This window comes from Festucalex cinctus, chromosome 15 (assembly GCF_051991245.1).
Source record: "Festucalex cinctus isolate MCC-2025b chromosome 15, RoL_Fcin_1.0, whole genome shotgun sequence".
Classification (NCBI taxonomy): Eukaryota; Metazoa; Chordata; class Actinopteri; order Syngnathiformes; family Syngnathidae; genus Festucalex; species Festucalex cinctus.
The window spans coordinates 10,355,861-10,375,056 of NC_135425.1; the positions used below are offsets into that span (position 1 = coordinate 10,355,861).

At 37.6% G+C, this 19,196-nt stretch overlaps 1 protein-coding gene across 1 annotated transcript in view; it reads left to right on the plus strand.

The window, feature by feature from the left end:
- The window catches only part of npr2 (natriuretic peptide receptor 2), a 69,457-nt gene that overhangs the window by 35,752 nt on the left and 14,509 nt on the right, over positions 1-19,196 (plus strand). Inside the window, exons 9-15 of the mRNA XM_077497722.1 lie at positions 3,455-3,575; positions 6,528-6,602; positions 8,618-8,695; positions 14,229-14,333; positions 16,266-16,337; positions 18,307-18,466; positions 18,542-18,697. Of these exons, the coding sequence (XP_077353848.1) occupies positions 3,455-3,575; positions 6,528-6,602; positions 8,618-8,695; positions 14,229-14,333; positions 16,266-16,337; positions 18,307-18,466; positions 18,542-18,697 (767 nt within the window). The remainder of the gene's footprint in view (positions 1-3,454; positions 3,576-6,527; positions 6,603-8,617; positions 8,696-14,228; positions 14,334-16,265; positions 16,338-18,306; positions 18,467-18,541; positions 18,698-19,196) is intronic.

Consider the following 19,196-nt stretch of genomic DNA (forward strand, 5'->3'; position numbering starts at 1 on the left):
ATCAAAGTTATGAGGCTAACGATTAGCCATATACACAAAACAAACTAGCTCGTAGCTAGCAAGTAAATTTATAATGAAAATATATATTTGTTGGACAGAATTCATTAGGACATACATCTAACACACAAAGCTGGTTGCGCCACAAAATATTTTCAATTTTGAATCAAAGTTATGAGGCTAACGATTAGCCATATACACAAAACAAACTAGCTAGTAGCTAGCTAGTAAAATTATAATGAAAGTATATATTTGTTAGACAAAATTCATTCAAATTATTTTTTTTCAATTCATAGCACATGATGTCCAAATATGACCACTACATATCAGTTGCTAAAAGTGTAACTTTTTGACATCGTTGTGAGACAAAACAAACCAGACAGCTGCTCTTGACTGTCTTGTGGATGATACAAACTCCTGTCTTTAAATTGTCAAAATAAAAGTCCCAAATTGGTTACTTCTTTTTGGTCATACCACGATAATTCATAAAATGGGCAAACTTATTCGTCAATGACCCAATAACATACAAGTCAAGAAACATGTTTTTAAGAACATTTTGGAAGGAAGGACTGTCTGCGGGTTTAACCAGGTGGCCACTCGGCCTCTCTCAGTTGATTTTGGAGGGTGTGCAGCAGCAGCAGCGGTGTTAGGGGATGTTAAGCAGAGCTGTTCTGGCTCTGATGTTTTAATGGTGGGGCTGATCCAGCAGAGGTATTCACATATGGGACTTATGAAACAATAGGCCCACTGTGGAGACCCACACTTTGCTAACTCGGGTTGCCAGAGGTCTCTGAACGAGGCTCTTTAAATAGAAAAACATTTTTTTTGAAAGTGGTGGATGGGGCTCGGGGCCCACTCCTGGTTTGATGGTGTTTCCTGTCCTCAAAATGGACGCACACAGGCAGCGTCTGCAGTATTTGCCGACACAAACAAGCATCAGAGAAGTAATGTTTTTGAGACAGTCTAACATGAGGAATAAGGAAGGGGGGGAAGAGAGGCTCGAACACAATATGCAAGCGCTGCAATAATTTCCTGCAGCCATCTGGAAGTGTTTTACACCTTTTAGACGGTGTCGGAATGTGTGGGCTCTGCTCGTTTGTCATTTTTTGAGTGAAAAGGATTTTTCTTGCGTCTGTCGAAACACAAACAGACACACGTACAAAAAAAGAAAAGAAACTGGAAGGCTTCGGACTAATCGCTGGAAAGCTCCCCACGTTTGCCAGACTGATGCTCGAAAATAACATCAGATCTGTCACAATTCTCAAGAATTAATACATCTAGTTAGGCGCAGAAGACGTTTGCGTTCCAATACTATTGCAGCAACTATTTTTTTTTTTTTAACTTATTGGCCAAACTCCCCTCAGCCAAAAACAAATTTGATTAATATAATCTTATTATTCTCATAGGATCATTTCAGTTGAATTAACTAATTTGAGAGTCAAACTGTCACCACTATGAAATCTTTATTAAATTTTCATGCGATTGCTTTTCAACATTTAGCGTTTAGACACTACATAACAAGGTCAACGTTTGACGACGTAATGTGAACACTCGGTTTGTCAAGAAGTGCAGGGAAAGGTGCTGAATGCTAGGTCAACTTTATGCCTCACAAGTATAAAAATAAGCTAACCACTTGGTCTATCCATTTTTTCATACCTCTTTTACACTCATTGCAGTTATCATGGCTCTTCACCACAAATTTTCAAGGCAACAAATTTCAAGTTGGGCAGTTCAACAAAATATTTTAAGATTTGCTGTTGTGAAAATTGGCTTTCCCACATTTCTCAACAAAGAAATAACAGTTTACAGAGCTAAATGTCACATTTTAAAAGTAAAAACAACTCAGCAAATTGTTTGGAGCAAACAACTTGCTTGCATTGTTGCGCTAGCTAACATTGTCAGCATGAACGTCAATAATTTTCTATTGTTCCAACCTAAATGACTGATTCAGCCCCCAAAACGTACGAATAATGTTTTTCACAGTGAGGGGACTTACCCCACTTAATCTTTCTGTCATTATAGGTGGACCTCGTGGTCTGTCCAGTGCAAAGTCGAGATAAAATAATAAAACACAGATATATTTTTGTATGTTTTGGATGGATCCCTAGGGAGGCGACTTGTGTGAACTTCGGTTTACAAGCTATTACAAGTTCTAATAAATTAATAATAAATACATTAATTAACTCATTTACTCCCAATAACGTATAAATAGTTTTTTTTAATGTTCTCAGTGTCCCAAAGACGTATTTATACGTTTTTTTGTTTTTTTATGCTAGAGCATACAGAAGGCTTTGATGCAGTCTCTCAACTGCAAAGAACGGTTGCAGAAATGGTAGTTATTACACAAACGGCCAGCAGGTGGCAGCAGAGCAAAGGAGTTGAACCAGGGCCATGTAGAAAAAAAGCTCAATTACTTACAATTTTAAATAGATTTGTGAAAACTGATGAAACTTAGCTCTCTTCTAATCCTAATAGCTGCAAAACTGAAACAGATAGAAACATACTTTTTTTTTCCTGATGAAAGAAGAGACTTTAATCTTTCTTTTGATAGGTAAATATTGCCATGGTCTCAAAACGTATTTATACGTTTTTTGTTTTTTTATGCTAGAGCATACAGAATGCCACGGACCTGAAGAGGTCGCTTAAAGCAATGGTAAAGCCAGCAAGTGGCAACAGAGTATAAGAGATCAACCAGGGCCATGTTGATACAAGCTCTTTTTCCCACTGTTTTGAACAGGTTTGTGAATAATGATGAAAGTTAGCTATATTCTAATGGTAATTGCTGCAACATGGAAACAGATATCAATATATTTTTTTTCCCGATGAAAGAAGAGACTCTAATGTTTCTTTTGGTAGGTTCCATGCTTTTATAGCAATAGAACACAATATTCTGTGGGCCTTGCAAAATCAGTCAAAATCCAGTAAAATAGCCGGGAGCGAACGGGACTGATTCTGTGAAAATGGCTGGGAGTGAATGAGTTAATTAACCAATCACCATTTTATATATTTGGGTTAGCTTAGTGTGATATTACAGTTAAATTTAATTTATATAAAAACGTGAAAAATGCACACAAAAAAAAATTGGGAAGAAAGTACATACACTTTGAATTTCACAACACTGTAAATTGGGCGAATACTGTATCCAAAAAAAATCTTAGTGTAACCTTATGATTGCAATTTATTGTGTCATGTTGTTATAAAGCTAACTTGACTATTGTCTCTAAAATTTGACCTATGATGAACCTTTGCTCGTATTTGTGACAGTCTATTGTTTTTGCTTCTTCCACGATGAATTGCCGCTATTGTAACTACGCAATAAAGGATGCAGTAAAGTTTTTATTTTTGATTGTGCACTCTCAATTTTACAACAAAACAAAGCCATCGCACTCGAATGGAGTTTTTCCTCGGATCTTTGCTTCACCGATTTTACCGCTGTTGCGCTTTCGCCCATTTGTAGGAAACTCAAGTTGGAGAAAGAGCTGGCTGGAATGCTGTGGAGGATTCGCTGGGAGGACCTCCAGTTTGAGAGCCCCAATAAATACCACAAACGAGCCGGCAGTCGTCTCACGCTCTCGCAGGTAAATGACCGTCTCATATTTCACTGCCTGATTTAATTACAATAACAAATGAATACAAATCGTCCGTATGAGGTTAAAGGAGGATAAAGTTCCAAAGCGCTGAAATTGTTGCGAGCTGCACCCACGTGAGCTCATATTAAAGCTGGCAGGCCTGAAAATGTCATCATAATTCTTTTCTTTATATTGCCTTCCCTGGCGGTGTCGCTGGCATAGCCTCTCCTGTGCAATTAACAAGTTGCGCTTCTGCCAGCTTCGAGATAACACAACACAACATCCAATTGCTTCCTTTTACACCAGCTTTATTGTCAGTTTGTTCTCTGCCAGGAATCCAAAAAATGATCGTATGACACGCTCAATGTTTTGTGATCGGCAAGCAGCGAAAGAGTCTAAATCTTTTGTTTACACATTCCAAGTTGCTTTGCCAGTGGTTTATTGAAGGTGGCTGGATTTGTGGTGGCAGAAACATATTAAGTGATCGTTAAAATAAGCTTTTTCCTGGCTCTCGTCCCTATATTTAGAATACCTTCGTCGAGTGTCAGGTTCTCTTGCATGCGGGTTGAGCCTCGGCTCACAAATATTTGTGAGAAGCATTTTTTTCCCACTTTTTTGTCCTTCAATCCCAGGATTACGCAGCGTATTATTATGCATATGAAATGAACTGGACATTAAAAAAAAAAAAAAAAAAAGTCCCCATGTTTGTGACTCAGACAGAATGTAATAAAGTTGTATTAGCATTGTGTGATGTTAACAAGGAAGTCACGTAGGGATATGATAGGCTGTTTGGCCTGATGGCCAAAGTGACCTCTAAATACACTCACAAATGTTAATCCAAACCGACCATTTTCTGCCATTGTATTAAAAAAAAAATATGCAAGACAATGCATTGTTATATAGGGATGCAATGATAATGACAGAGACCAGGTAGATTTCTATTTGTGTAGTTCCAGCACCCTCTGGTGGTTAGGTTATTCATGCAGTTTAATTTTAATTAGGCATGTTTTGGCCAACTATATTGAAGACCCACGCTAATGGCCAGGTGTAATGGAATGCAACATGTTTTTTGACTTGATTCACAATGTATGTGTGCATTAGCAAGTGCCTCAATGTCATTTAAGGTCATTTATGTGACATTAATGTTACCGGTACCATTTTAACTGCGTGTACAATTATGATCTTAGCTAATTAGAATTCCATAGACGAGACATGTAAAATAATATGGCTGACCAAGACTATTTCTTTGTCACTGCTGCTATGGACAAAAATACAATATTGTGCTCCCCAAAATATTATTATAATTATATTATATTATTATTATAATTAATTATTATTATTATTATAATTTTTTTTTACAGTATCATGAGCTTTTTGTTTTTCATATCCCAGACCTATACAATATCGTGATAATTATCGTATGCTACGTTTCATATTGTGGTATCGTATTGTGATGTCTGAATATCATTACATCCCTATTATTAAACGCTGCCAGATTACCATAAAAGCTTTAGTTGTTATGGTATAAAGTGAGGAAAAAAAACACAATCATCCCCTGACCTCAACCCTATTAACTCATTCACTCCCAGTCATTTTCACTGAAGCAACCCCCTTTCACTCCCGGTTGTTTTACTCGATTTTGACTGATTTTGCAAGGCACAGAGAATATTGTGTTCTAGTGATATAAAAATATGGAACCTACCAAAAGAAACATTAGAGTCTCTTCTTTCATCGGAAAAAAATATTGATATCTGTTTCCATGTTGCAGCAATTAGCATTAGAATATAGCTACGTTTCATCATTATTCACAAACCTGTTCAAAACAGTGGGAAAAAGAGCTTGTTGCAACATGGCCCTGGTTGATCTCTTATACTCTGTTGCCACTTGCTGGCTTTACCATTGCTTTAAGCGACCTCTTCAGGTCCGAGGCATTCTGTATGCTCTAGCATAAAAAACATTTAAAAAAAAAACGTATAAATACGTTTTTGAGACCATGGCAATATTTAAAATAGTTTTTATTAGTGGTTTTTATTAGTGTTTATAAGTTTTTGGGTGCAAATGAGTTAAAAACCTGGGGGACAGCCAGGAGGTACTTTTTGCAGTGTCAAATAAGATTCAGGCAGAAACTATCCATTGCTACTGATCAAGTCAAAAGGTTACAAATAAATAAATAAATAAATAAATAAATAAATAAATAAAAAGTCAAGCAAAAAAAAATATTCAGGCTATAAAATAACATGGTCGATATGCGAGCATGACCCCTCGCTATAGAGGCAGCATTGTCATGTTGGTCAGAGCGAAAGGGTTATCGAAAGTTACTGGATAACTTTGGGCAGTAAAAACTCCAAATGTGATGTAAAAAGATCCTGAAAGATAATGGACAACCAGATAGCAACATGTTATGTTACATCATGTAATGATTTCAGAGTACGAAGTCTAATTCTGCCCAGTATCTACAAATTCCTTTTTTTTTTTTAACTGCTGTGATTGCATAACAAGTTGCAATGAAGTATTTTCAGTGGTTTTGTTCAATCATATCACCATTATTAGAAGCTAATTTAATTGTTGAAGAAAATGGAACATTTGATTCACCGTGAAGTACTGCATTTGTCTATTTTGGAAAATAATAGCATACTGTATGCTTAATAATTTGGAGCACAACGTTTATGTCTTTTCCAGATGCTAGTTTCTAATGTGCTGCCAGTGTTTGCATTCTATCCAATTGTGAAAATGATGATGTTCAGTGTCTGCACGCACTGCCACCGCAATGCACTGATTCACTCTGTGACAACATATTTGCACAAGGCCTTGAGCTGCTGCTTTGAAGACCCCAACACACTTAAGTTTTTTATGAATTTATTTTGCCGCTAAGTGACACCGTCGAGAGTGGACAGAATTTAATCCTCTTTGCTCAAACTGACTCAAGGCTAACACCATTTTTTCATCTTTTTTTCTCCGCAGAGAGGCTCCAGCTATGGCTCCCTGATAACCGCTCATGGAAAGTATCAGCTATTTGCAAAAACGGGCTATTTTAAGGTAAGGCTTGGTGAGTTCTGACATTTTCAACTCTCTCTTTTGCCACCTACACATGTACATGCTCGCCGAAAACGCTGGCGAGGAGAAAGCGTGTGGGCGAATTTAGGTACCGGTAGTTGGTTTTAATATGAGCTGCAGAATGCGTCAGGATTTTTTTTTTTTCTTCCTCTCCTCCTTGTCTCTTTCGACACTCCCGCCTTGCAGTCTGGACATGACAATCAACTTGTTGCTGATGTGAATGTGTAGAAAAACGACAAATAAGTGCCTCAATAATGAGAGCGATGATTTGGTGTGTGTGTGTTTAACTGCGCGGCACCGGTTATTAAATATTTTCACTCACTGTACAAAGGCAAGCAAACAGCAATTACCAGCAGTATATTTGATGAATTTAATGAGTGTTCTAGCTCAATGAGGACTCATTAAAGCAGAAGTAAGGAAAAATTGTCGTCAAGGTTCTTGAAGTTGCTAATGAACAATTGCGCGTTGAGCATTTAAAACTGCCTTATGAAGGATTTTGCTCAAAAATCTTTACAATAGCCATTTTATTTGACCATTTATGACTCAACATCTTCTAATTCGCAGATTAACACCTTAGTTGTTCACAGTGGGTACTCCTGCAAGCATGTCCGGATTGTGTACATGAAGAAAGATATGGTGTAGTTTCATTTTTCGGCCACATGTGGCAGTAGTGATTCAAAATGTTCTGCATTGAGCAGCTTTAATACGAACACATGATGCGAAATATGGACGGATTAATGAATTGCATCGATGTCGCAGTGCAAATGATATTTAAACACAGCAAGCACTGCCTCACACAGAAAAAATATTTAACAATGCTCACAGACATGCGATATATTTTATCAATGTTGCAGAAAAGAAGTTTTAGTTCTAAAAAGACTTTTTAATGTCTTAATTTGCCCGAGTGATCAAGGACGTTGTTGATTGGCACCGCAAAATAAGACATAAAATTTTATATTTTATATATATCATATTTTTCAAATATTTTTTCCACCCATACATTTCAGTGGGTTTCGCTATTCTTGGGGGTTGGGGGCAGTCCCTGTTTTGTGCAAATGGTGGCGGTCGATTGGTGTAAATATAAAAGTTTTAAAAGTAGATATATTGATCCATCTTCTGATTAAATCGATGACTGGCGATAGGTGATTGGCTGAAAAATACTGATTGTTTAAAGCCTAGTTCTAAACTACATTATTATTAATATTGAAAGATCTAATGGCATTCTGTCAATGTAAATACTTGGACTTTGTTTGTTAAAAAGTAGTATGTTTGCTCCCTTATTAGGTGATGTAGTAATGTGTATGGAATGCTCTGACTTATAAATTCTGCCATATGGACCAAACTGGCGTAAACCAGTAACGTCCTTGTACGTTTTAACATACTTGAACAAGTTTGTATAAGGAAAATTAAATGCCGAAAGCTTATTTAGTGAAAGTGCAGATGTATCTGACGCACTGCAGATTTCAGTCTCTGTTGTTGTTCTTCCGGCGTTTTAGAGTTTCCAAGTTGCCTAGTGACTTATTGCTTCATATATTTTATGACATGAGTGGAGACACAGAAGGCTCATCCATTTATATAGTATACTTGTCTTGCATTCATTAATAATTTGCTGAGTGGCTAACAGTGTTGGATATCCAACATGGAGGAATTCTAAACTGTTAGAAATTGAAATGCGAAGAATAGTCTGATCCATTTGCTCTGTGACAAAGTTTGTAGCGCGGTAATATTATACAGATGCTAGTGTTAATACGTGTGTGATGTGTTGCCATGGCAATAAGGTCCTAAGCCTTTGCATTAGAAGCAAGTGTACCATCAAGCTGATTGGGAGGATGATATGGTTGGATAAAATTACCTTACATTTTTGTTTTAATGGGTGCCTGGATTTCCTCTCTTCATTTTTATGGGTAATTTGTGCGGTTGTGAGTCTTCAATTGGCAGAAATCTCATCACACATTGACATCATAATAATGTATGCTGTCACTGTGTCTTGATTGCAGGGCAACCTGGTGGCTATCAAACATGTCAACAAGAAGAGAATCGAGCTCACCAGACAAGTTTTATTGGAACTCAAACATGTAAGTGTTGGTTATATAAAAGATTTGACCATGAGTGATTCATTTGGTCGTTGTTCTTGATTGTTTCAGGACGGTCACTTTTGGAGTGAATTATTCATAGAGTCACTGCAAAACAATGCATTAAAATAAATTTGTACAGGAAACAACTATTAGTCATCGATTCAAAAAGCAACTGCTGCATCATTCAGATTAATTTATGTATTTTATTTGTATCTGGTTTTGAACAACAGAATAATAAATACTGTATTTTCCGCACTATAAGGCACACCGCATTATAAGGCGCACCTTCAATGAATGACATATTTTAAAACTTTTTCCATATATAAGGCACTACAGTAGAGGCTGGGGTTCGGTTATGCATCCATTAGATGGTGCTGCGCTAAAGGGAATGTCAACAAAACAGTCAGATAGGTCAATGAAACTTTATTAATAGATTACAAACCAGCTTTCTGACAACTCAATTCACTCCCAAAATGAATAAACAGCTGTTTTATTATTTTCTCTCAGGTAAAGTATTAGTATTAGCTAGCGATCCAAGATGGCGGCATCTTCTGCGCATGCGCGTCACCGATCGTGCAGGGTCACCGATAGCGTCTTGACAGCGAGACCTGTTGCGGCTCAAGATTGATCCATATAAAAGGCGCACTGGATTATAAGGCGCATGGTCGGCTTTTGAAACAATTGAAGGCTTTTAGGTGCGCCTCATAGTGTGGAAAATACAGTAACAACATTGCAGGCTAATCCTTAGATTAACTTCCCAATATTGTATTGTATTTTAGGTTTCCTCTTGAAAAACACAAAGTTTTTGACATATAATCAATTTCATTTGCGGATCTTTCTGGATTCTGGAGTATTTTAGGTCATTATTTTGTTTTTATTTAGAATTGTTTATTGCTTAATTCTGCTCTATTTTAATCCATATAGCGTTTTTGACAACAACAACAAAAAGTTTGCAGAAAACTTAATTTCAACCAATAAAGGGACCATTTCAGCAAGTATGAACAGCTACCTAATAACAGTAACAAGGATCAATATTTACTGGATATGCCATTTAGTAGGTGTGGACATTTCAGCTGGAAATGGTTGATTTCAAGGTAATGTGTTTGCTGTTAACAGATCAGTTAACAGGAAGTAGGCCGGTACAATGTCAGCCATTTGAAAGCCCTGAATTCACGCGTCCACCCCTTAAACTCCAAGCGAGAAAACCGTTGGCTTGTGCTTTCAGTTTGAAGACAGCCTTGGGTGTTGAGTTCTAAACAAGCCCCTACATATTCACCAAAATGTTCGATTCCATCTGTGAAATGAACAACCATGAAGTGACATGATTGTACTTGTTTTCCCAATGCAGGTACAAGACATTCACAAAAGGTTAAATGATCTGTCCTCGTCATTCAAAAAACTACAAACTGGAAAAATATAATACAATTCAAAGTGAGAGTTTCTATTCATTTTTATTTTTTTGAAATAACTTCATTTCAGTTTAGTTTCATTAGTGTTATTTTATTTTTTAATTATGGGGTATTTGTTTGTGAGTACATGAAATTGAATTAATTGGTGTAGGCTATTTCTTGTCATTTAACGTGAATTAGTTTTTCACTTTTCACATGTTAATATAATATCTGGTAGGGATGTTCGATACCACTTTTTTTCAGACCGATACGATACTCAGACCCTCAGTACTCACCGATACCGATACCAACTGCCGATACCAGTAGTACATTTTGACAAATAAAAAAAATCACTCAAAGATATTTTTAAACAAATATATTTCCTTTAATTTTGACAAAAAACAACAACACAGTCACTCTTCAATAGTCTTAACACAAACACAAAACACAAAAATGCTCTTTTAGTTTAAGATTCACAATTTTGAAGTATTTCCAAACCGGTGAAGTTTTGGTGAAAAACTGCTGCAAGCTAGCGCCAGTTACAGGCAAGGAGGACTCACTTAACGTCTTCCCCCTCTGCCATCGGTCGCTTGGACTCGTCTGCGTCACAAGTACTCGAGTACTTGAAAAAAGGCTGGTATCGGCCCGATACCGATACCTGGTATCGGTACTCGCCCATCTCTAATATCTGGTCATACCCGTCAGGCTACAGCCACACCACACAAACACCATAAATATGTTAGAATTAGCAATGCTGCTAGACTATATTAAATTAGCTAACAATGTCGGTGTTCCATGTTGGATGATTTTAGATGTGCTCTATGAAATAAGCCCAAATTTTGGACATTCTTTGTCTTTTTTACGTATGACTTCTTGTCTCTTTTTGTGCCAACATTTCTAAAATGTGCGTCCGCTGTAACAGTCCACATAATGCAGCTGAAACGGACACATGGCAGAGGTTTCGCTTCACCTTTTTTTGTCATCAAATTATTGGAGTTACTCCAGTAATCATGTCAATATTGATACAACGGTGCTGCTCGATGATGTCACTTCTGGGCAACACAAAGTTGTAAGTTAACATAATTTTGCCAATTACTACAGCTGAAATTAATACATTAAAAATGAACCCAAAAGCTTAAATATCAAATTAAATGACAAAGATGATTTTTCTATTATAATTATGATTTGTTTCAATTACTTTTGCAGAAACAGAAATGATGTTTCAGTTAGTTGTCATTTTTGCAAACGCTCATTTTATTTCAGAAGCAATTTTCTTTTAATTTTAGTTTTCATTCTTGGTTTATTTTCGTTAACCAAAATAATCTTACTCAGTAATGACTTTTTTTTTTTTTTTTTTTACTTCTACAAATAATGACAAATACAATAAAAATATAATTCTTTGTTTATTTTTGTTAATGAAAATAATCTTATTCAGCAATGACTTTTTTTTTTACTTGTACAAATGACAAATATAATAAAAATATAATTCTTTGTTTATTTTTGTTAATGAAAATAATCTTACTCTGAAATGACTTTTTTTACTTGTACAAATAATGAAAAATATAATATATTTGTCGCAAATAAGAGTCACTGAACTGAGTATTTTTTCCTGATAGATAAATAATATTAACTATAGGGTACAAAAAATACTTTGCGATGATATTTGGATCGTATTCATTCCATTTATGTATTTAAATGGAAAAAATGGATGGTTTACCAACCTATGTACTCGTGTCTATGTACTATGTCTGGTTTGTTGTCTGCTCTTTCTTCCTTTGTTCCTTCCTTTGTTCCTTCATTTGGTCCTTTCTTTTTCTTTCTTTCTTTCTTTCTTTGGCACAGTACCATAGAAATAAAACCTACAGTCTGTGCAATAAATTGTAAAAACTTCACAGCGAAAGTAAAAAATGATATATATCTTGCAGCAAGGTTGGACTGGCACAAAGAAAATCAACCCTGGCATTTTGACGGCCGGCTCAGAAGCCCGCACACGCGCGCACCTACGTGTGCTCGCAACCCCCTCATTAACTGACACATCATTCTTTGTCATAATCCTTCACAATTCAAAATGCTGCTTTTCATACGTTATTTTGTTATTCCTGCTTGAATTAAGAATAAGTGAGCAAGGTTCTGGATATGTGTGCATTTTATTTCATGAAACCATGATTGTGGATGGTATGATAAACAATAACGTCTCTGCCATGTTGTTTGCTTGCTATGCTGTGAAAATAATGGATATAGTTGACATTGTATGAACCTAACTGTCCATTCTTGTATGGAGGACCAAAACTGCCAAAATTCAAAGTAAATAATTGACTAAATAAATGACTCAAAGTGAAAATAAAAACAAACATAAAAAAGTATAATTCGAAAATTATATAAAAAAATATTTTAAAAAAAATGGAAATAAAAAGAACAAAAATATAAATATATATATAAATAAATACATTTAAGTGAAAATAAAAAACTAAATAAAAAATACAATTCAAAAATTAAATACAAATGTATTTATTTATATTTTGTTCTTTTTATTTCCATTTATATTTATTGTATGGGATATAATTTACAAATCATATGTTTTATATCTAGCACGTCCGCCTCCCAGTTCTGAGGACTCCGGTTCGAGTCCAGGCTCCGGCCTTCCTGGGTGGAGTTGGCATGTTCTCCCCGTGCCCGCGTGGGTCTTCTCCGGGTACTCCGGTCTCCTCCCACATTCCAAAGACATGCATGGCAGGTTAATTGGATGCTCTGAATTGTCCCTAGGTGTGCTTGTGAGTGTGGATGGTTGTTCGTCTCTGTGTGCCCTGCGATTGGCTGGCAACCAATTCAGGGTGTCCCCCGCCTACTGTCCAGAGCCAGCTGAGATAGGCTCCAGCACCCGCCGCGACCCTTGTGAGGAATAAGCGGTCAAGAAAATGGATGGATGGATGTTTTATATCTGTTTTTCTTTTCACTTTTAGTCATTTATTTATTTATTTATTTTGAATTTTGGCAGTTTTAGTCCTCCATATTTTGAGCTTTTCTAGCAAAACAGAGCTTAAGAGATTACTTACCTGGCCTGTCATTATAAAACACAGTTTGGAATGGAACATCTAGACTTAGACTTAGACTTTATTGATCCCTTTGGGATGGCTCCATTTGGGAAATTTAAAATCTATCTAGTCCCATATTCAAATTGTGTGTCTCAGCTCTGTGTGTATATTTTTTTTGACTTGCCACGTGATTCACAACCAGTTCGAGAAGATCAGTTAGGGCTTCCTGGAAATCTGCATGGCCTCTCAGTCAGTCAGCAGGCCACATGGGAAAGGGGCTTCTGTCTGAACTGGCAACTTCTCAGACCTCCCAGAGGCCCCGTCGCCCGTCAGACCTCAGCTCATGAAAAAGTCAACCAGATGGGGGTCGCTGGTGGAAACTTAACCACTCCCCCCCTCCCACACACACACACACACACACACACACACACACACACACACAGACACACATCCCCCCGACCCACTCACCAGTCAGTAGGCGGAATTATGTAGGCCAAAGGGTAGGCTAACACCTCCCGGGTTGTAAAACAGGAGCGAGCGACTCCTGAGTTTTGATGTCAGTCATGGACTTCGAGGCAGAAAAGTAACAAACACGGTTTTCTCCTGCTGACTTCAGCTATGTATTTGGTTAGTGCTGCTTGGTTGGTTGCTTGGGTGTGAGAAAGGCGTGCACCAGGAAAACCTAAAAGCAAAGTCCCACAATCAATGATCTAAACTACACAAAAAACTGTTTTTATCATTCTTGTTTTTTTCTAGACTATTTTAAATCATAAGTCCACCACACCAGGCAAATTGAGTTGAGATTCTGCTTGGCTGGTGTGCTCCTGCTTGTTCGTCCTCTCAACACTACACTGCCTCATTCATAACCAACCAAGAGCAAATTATGCACTTGCACGTTTCAACTAGGTGCCTTGTGTACGAATCTGTCTCAGCATGCAGAAATAGACGTGCCAACTAACTGACTGCAAGTATGAGATTTTGATGAAATGCTGGCAGGGGTAATCCCGAGTCTGAATATAAATGAAGCGCCAGTCCTTTCCACTATCCTCTGTTTCCACGGGGTTTGAGAAATGTGATGTTTGCAAAGTTACACGGTGTTTGTGTTATTTTCAGATGAGAGATGTCCAGTTTAACCATCTCACCCGCTTCATTGGAGCCTGCATCGACCCTCCCAACATATGCATTATAACGGAGTACTGCCCCAGAGGCAGTCTTCAGGTAATGTCAACTATTTGAAGAATATTTTAAGATATGCTAATATTAAAAAAGTTCAATACCACTTATTTTTTTTCCAGATCGATACCAGTACGAGTACTCAATTTTTAGTAGTACTCAATACGGATACCACTAGTATTTTTGACACATTAAAAGGAACGACCTATATATCCCAATAGCATTTTCCTAAAAATTGTGTGAAATTAATGGCAAGTTTCTACTCCTATAATTCAGAATTTCTAGTTACTGATCGTAAAACAGCAACAAGTATCAGCTACCGTCGCAAGTACCGATACCTTGTATCAGTCTGATACTATGGAAGTGTAGAACTGCCAGTGTGGAGTCAACATTTTTAACTGCCAAGTACGTTTGAATGTATTTACTCACAAATACGAGTATATTTGTACATACTTGTAGGCTAAATGCTACAGACATATTTTCCCATAATTCCACATATTACTTGCACACTTTTTTAAGCATGTGACACACATTGCTGTATATTATGCCAATATGTTAAAAATTTAAGTACATTTAAGTTTATTCTTAGCTTTTATGATTTATTATTATTATGTCCGTAGTGCATGATTTAGGTTTAGCTTTTTCCCCCCCGTAATGCAGACTTGTGCATGCAAAGGTAATGCCCCGTAACATTATTGGAAATAATATGCTATCTTTGTAGCATTTAGCCTCCAAGTACATTCAAACATATTTGTGAGTGTGTTGGAACTGTTTGCACGTAAGTTTGTGTTTGTGACTTAAGTTCAAACGTACTTGTGAGTATGTTTGAACTTATTTGCAAGTACGTTCAAACGTACTCGCCGGTCAAAAATCGTTCCTTCACATTGGCAGTTCCAGGCTTCTGTATGATATTGTTACCTGGAATCTGTCCTCACCCATCCTTAGATAATAAAATTGTAATGTAAAAACCGCTTTTGTTCCAGTTTGAGGTAACTGGCAATTCAGATCTATCCCAGCAATGAACACAGAAAGTAAAACTGGTCAACTTGGAATTTCCCCTCTAGGGATTGAGTTCACATCTGGTTTAGTCCTTAATGATAAACTATTTCCTGGAGAAAGTCACATGAAAAGAGAAATAATCTGCGTATAGTTTGTCAGATGACAAATATTGTTCAAAATCTATTCTGTTCTTTTATTCCTTTTAATACATGCATACAAAGAACACGACAAAGTGATGTCTTCTTTCATTATTGGTTTCTTACTTGGCAAGAAAAAATAGCTGCTGAAAGTTTGATGATCGGGATGAGGGACTTGGGACATGTGGTGCATTGACAAAAAACCTCTGACAGGATGTTGAACGTGAGGGTTGGCTGGAATTTTGTTTTTTGGCAAGTATGCCGTATGGCTGTATGAAAAGTATCACCAATAGAATCTGTAAGTGAGCCGCTATTACTGGCAGTAACTAATGCTCAAATCTGGCCTGGACCAAAAGTATAGAAATGAAACTATTCGACCCCAAGCGAGTTGAGTTTGACACATGTGTGTCTTTGTCTTGAAGAAATGCAGTGCAGGATGCTTTCAGGCATCTTATTTTTGGCCTGTCTCCTCTCTTCCAGCAGCTTATTAAAACGGACGAGCTGGGGAATGATGTGGAACTGAACCGCGGGCTTTATCACTCACATACTCTTGCGAAGTATTTCTGTGTGTTGATGGGAGCAACTGTTAGGATGTGACTGGATGACAACTGTGTAGTCTGATTCCACTAACTGGCCGGGTCATTAGCATCATGTGGGTTGCCATGTGGGGCCCAGAGCATATGAAAGAATGCAAGAGGTCTGGCCTAAAGGTGTTTTCTCTCCAAAAATAAACTCTGAAATAATCTATAACCGAAGAGATGCTCGGAAAATAGATGTTTTCTTTTTCTTTTTAAATGTTTATTGCTTTCTGGTAATGATGCACTTGTCTGATACTTTGCAGGACATTCTGGAGAATGAGAGCATCAACCTGGACTGGATGTTCCGCTACTCACTGATCAATGACATCGTGAAGGTACATGGGTGGGAGGGGTGAAGAAACAAAGGCATTTTCAACTGGACAAAAAGATGCTTTGGCACAATACAGCATAATATTGTCGATACACAGCACTAAACATAGCTGCGTTTCTATTACAGTTTTTCGCAAAAATAAAAGCGATATTGTACTATTCGATAGAGTACAATTTCGACTTGTAGGTGTTTCCATTGAAGAGTGTTTCGCTTCAGAGGCGCAATTCTCGTAATGTCCCGTCACGCAAGATCTTGTAGTTCTGTAGGAGGCGCTCACCGAAAGGAAGGCGGTCACCCGCCGTTGTTAAGATTACTACTAAAAATGTCTCTTTCACCTCATCGGGCGGGATTGGGCATTTGGCGTTTGTGCTGTGTGTGAGTGTGCTTACAACTCGTGTTATGGTGCGGAAGGATAAAACGAATTTCAACGACGACGTGCGCCGTATGTCTCTCGATTGCTCGTTGCCAAGGGGAACGGCCATTTCTCATGTAACTATATGGAACTGCGGCCTTGGCTCTATAGTTAAATATATTTGTGCTTACAACGACTTGTTATCCCTCTGGAGTAGGAATGTCACAATAAGGGCAAAACCGTGATATTGGGATATTAAAATTGCCGCAATATTGTCGTCGTCATGTTCACAATATTTAAAAGGAACACATCTGTTAAAAAAGTCTGGTTGATTTCCATTTGTGCAGTTCTAGCACCCTCTAGTGGCTAGTTTATTAGTACAATTTAATTTTCATTAGGGATGTTTTGGCCTATGTTTAAAATCCAGCTGTTTTTATCTCTCTCAGGTGGCAGCCATTTTGCCACTTGCTATCGAATGAAGATGACATCACAGCTGCTCAGGCAACGACCAATCACAGTTCACCTGTTTTCTGAAGCAGAGCTGTGATTGGTCGTTACCTGAGACCTGAGCAGCTGTGATGTCATTTTCACTCGACAGCAAGTGACAAAATGGCTGCCCACTGAGATGGATAAAAACGGCTGGATTTTGCTGATTAACTCATATTTCATTAATATGAACCAAAATAACGTATTTAGGCTAGTGGGGCTGCATAGAACATATTTTTGTTGCGCTTTTTTTTTTTTTTTTTTTTACTTCCCCTTTCAGTGGTGGCTCAACACACACCTTTTTAGTTTGGCTTTGAGTGATATCTTTTACTGTTATGATGTATTAATCTTACTGTCTTTTGTGTTTTTCTCGAATTATCTTTGAATATCACTTTATGTCTTGTATTTTGATGTCTTTTAGCTGTTACCACTTTTTATTTATCTGCTGTCCCTCCTTGGGTGATTTTCCTCACATGGTTTCTCTGTGCCCACTATTTTTTTTTTTTTTTTTTTTTTTAATAATTTTCAGGTTGTATGTGTGTGTCTGTGGGCGTGCTCACGGGAATGTTGAGGAGAGGTGGTGTTTTTCTTTTTATATTGCACTATGGATGTTTTAATTACAAAGTACACAGTGCTTTAAGTTGCATTTTTTTGTATGGAAAGCGCTATATAAATAGTTTGATTGGATTTCAAAATATCTGCTCAAACCTTACAACACAGATGCTTTTTGTCACAAGATCCGACCTTTGGAAAGGTTCAATATTGAGCTGCATGCATAATGAAGCGCTTCAGCTGAATCGCGCCATACAGATAGCAGAGCCCAGGAGAGAGGAGACACTGCTGAAGCTTTGAGGGATGTTTCCACAAACCGACTCAACTTTCCATAAAATATTGAACATGAGTCCATCTCCACTGCCCCCTTCCCACAGGAATTAGCAGCAATTTCACTAAAATTCCCCCAAGACTGTGACGTCCTTGAAACATGGCCTCGTTTCAAAACCCTCAACATACATCCACTTGTCAAAGTTTATTGTTTCCATATGTGCAGAGTTTGTGTATGTGTCCTCATGTTGAGGGCAAAAGGAAAAAAAAAAGACTGCTTTGATGCATGAATGAATGCGCCTCTGCTCTCCAGGGCATGAACTATCTGCACAACAGCTATTTTGGCTGCCATGGAAATCTGAAGTCATCTAATTGTGTGGTGGACAGCCGATTTGTGTTGAAAATCACCGATTATGGATTGGCCAGCTTTCGCTCATCCTGCGAAAACGATGACTCGCATGCGCTCTATGCGAGTAAGTTGCCGTTGTGCGGATCCGATGGATTTCCAATATTCTTGCCTCAAATTTGACAGTATACTCACTTTTTAGAGAAACTGTGGACAGCTCCGGAGCTGCTCATATACGACCACCATCCTCCTCAGGGGACACAAAAGGGTGATGTGTACAGTTTTGGCATCATCCTGCAGGAAATAGCCTTAAGAAATGGCCCTTTCTATGTGGAAGGCATGGACCTCAGCCCTAAAGGTAAACTACAACCTGTTGCTCACTTGATTGACTAAATGTTTTGTTTTCAACTAAAATGTTAAGCGTAATTAATGGAAAGTTGAAGGGAAGTATTTTTGGGATAAAGTTTGATAAATCAGAAACACAGATTTGCAAAATGGGAAATTCATTAAGTTGTGTCTTACATTTGAAAGTGTGCCTTTGTAAGGAAGGCAGGCAGTCAGCGCTGCATATAATGTAATGGCATATGTCAGATGCATTAAATTACAGTTAATTGACAATGAGAAAGTCAAGGTGTCGATTCATTCACTCCCAGTCATTTTCACAGAAACAATCCCGTTTGCTCCCGACTGTTTTACTAGATTTTGACTGATTTTGCAAAGCCCACAGAATATTATGTTCTATTGCTATAAAAGCATGGAACCTGTCAAAAGAAAGATTAAAGTCTTTTCAGTTGAGAGGCTGCAACAAAGCCTTCTGGATGCTCTAGCAAAAAACAAAAAACAAAACAAAAACAACG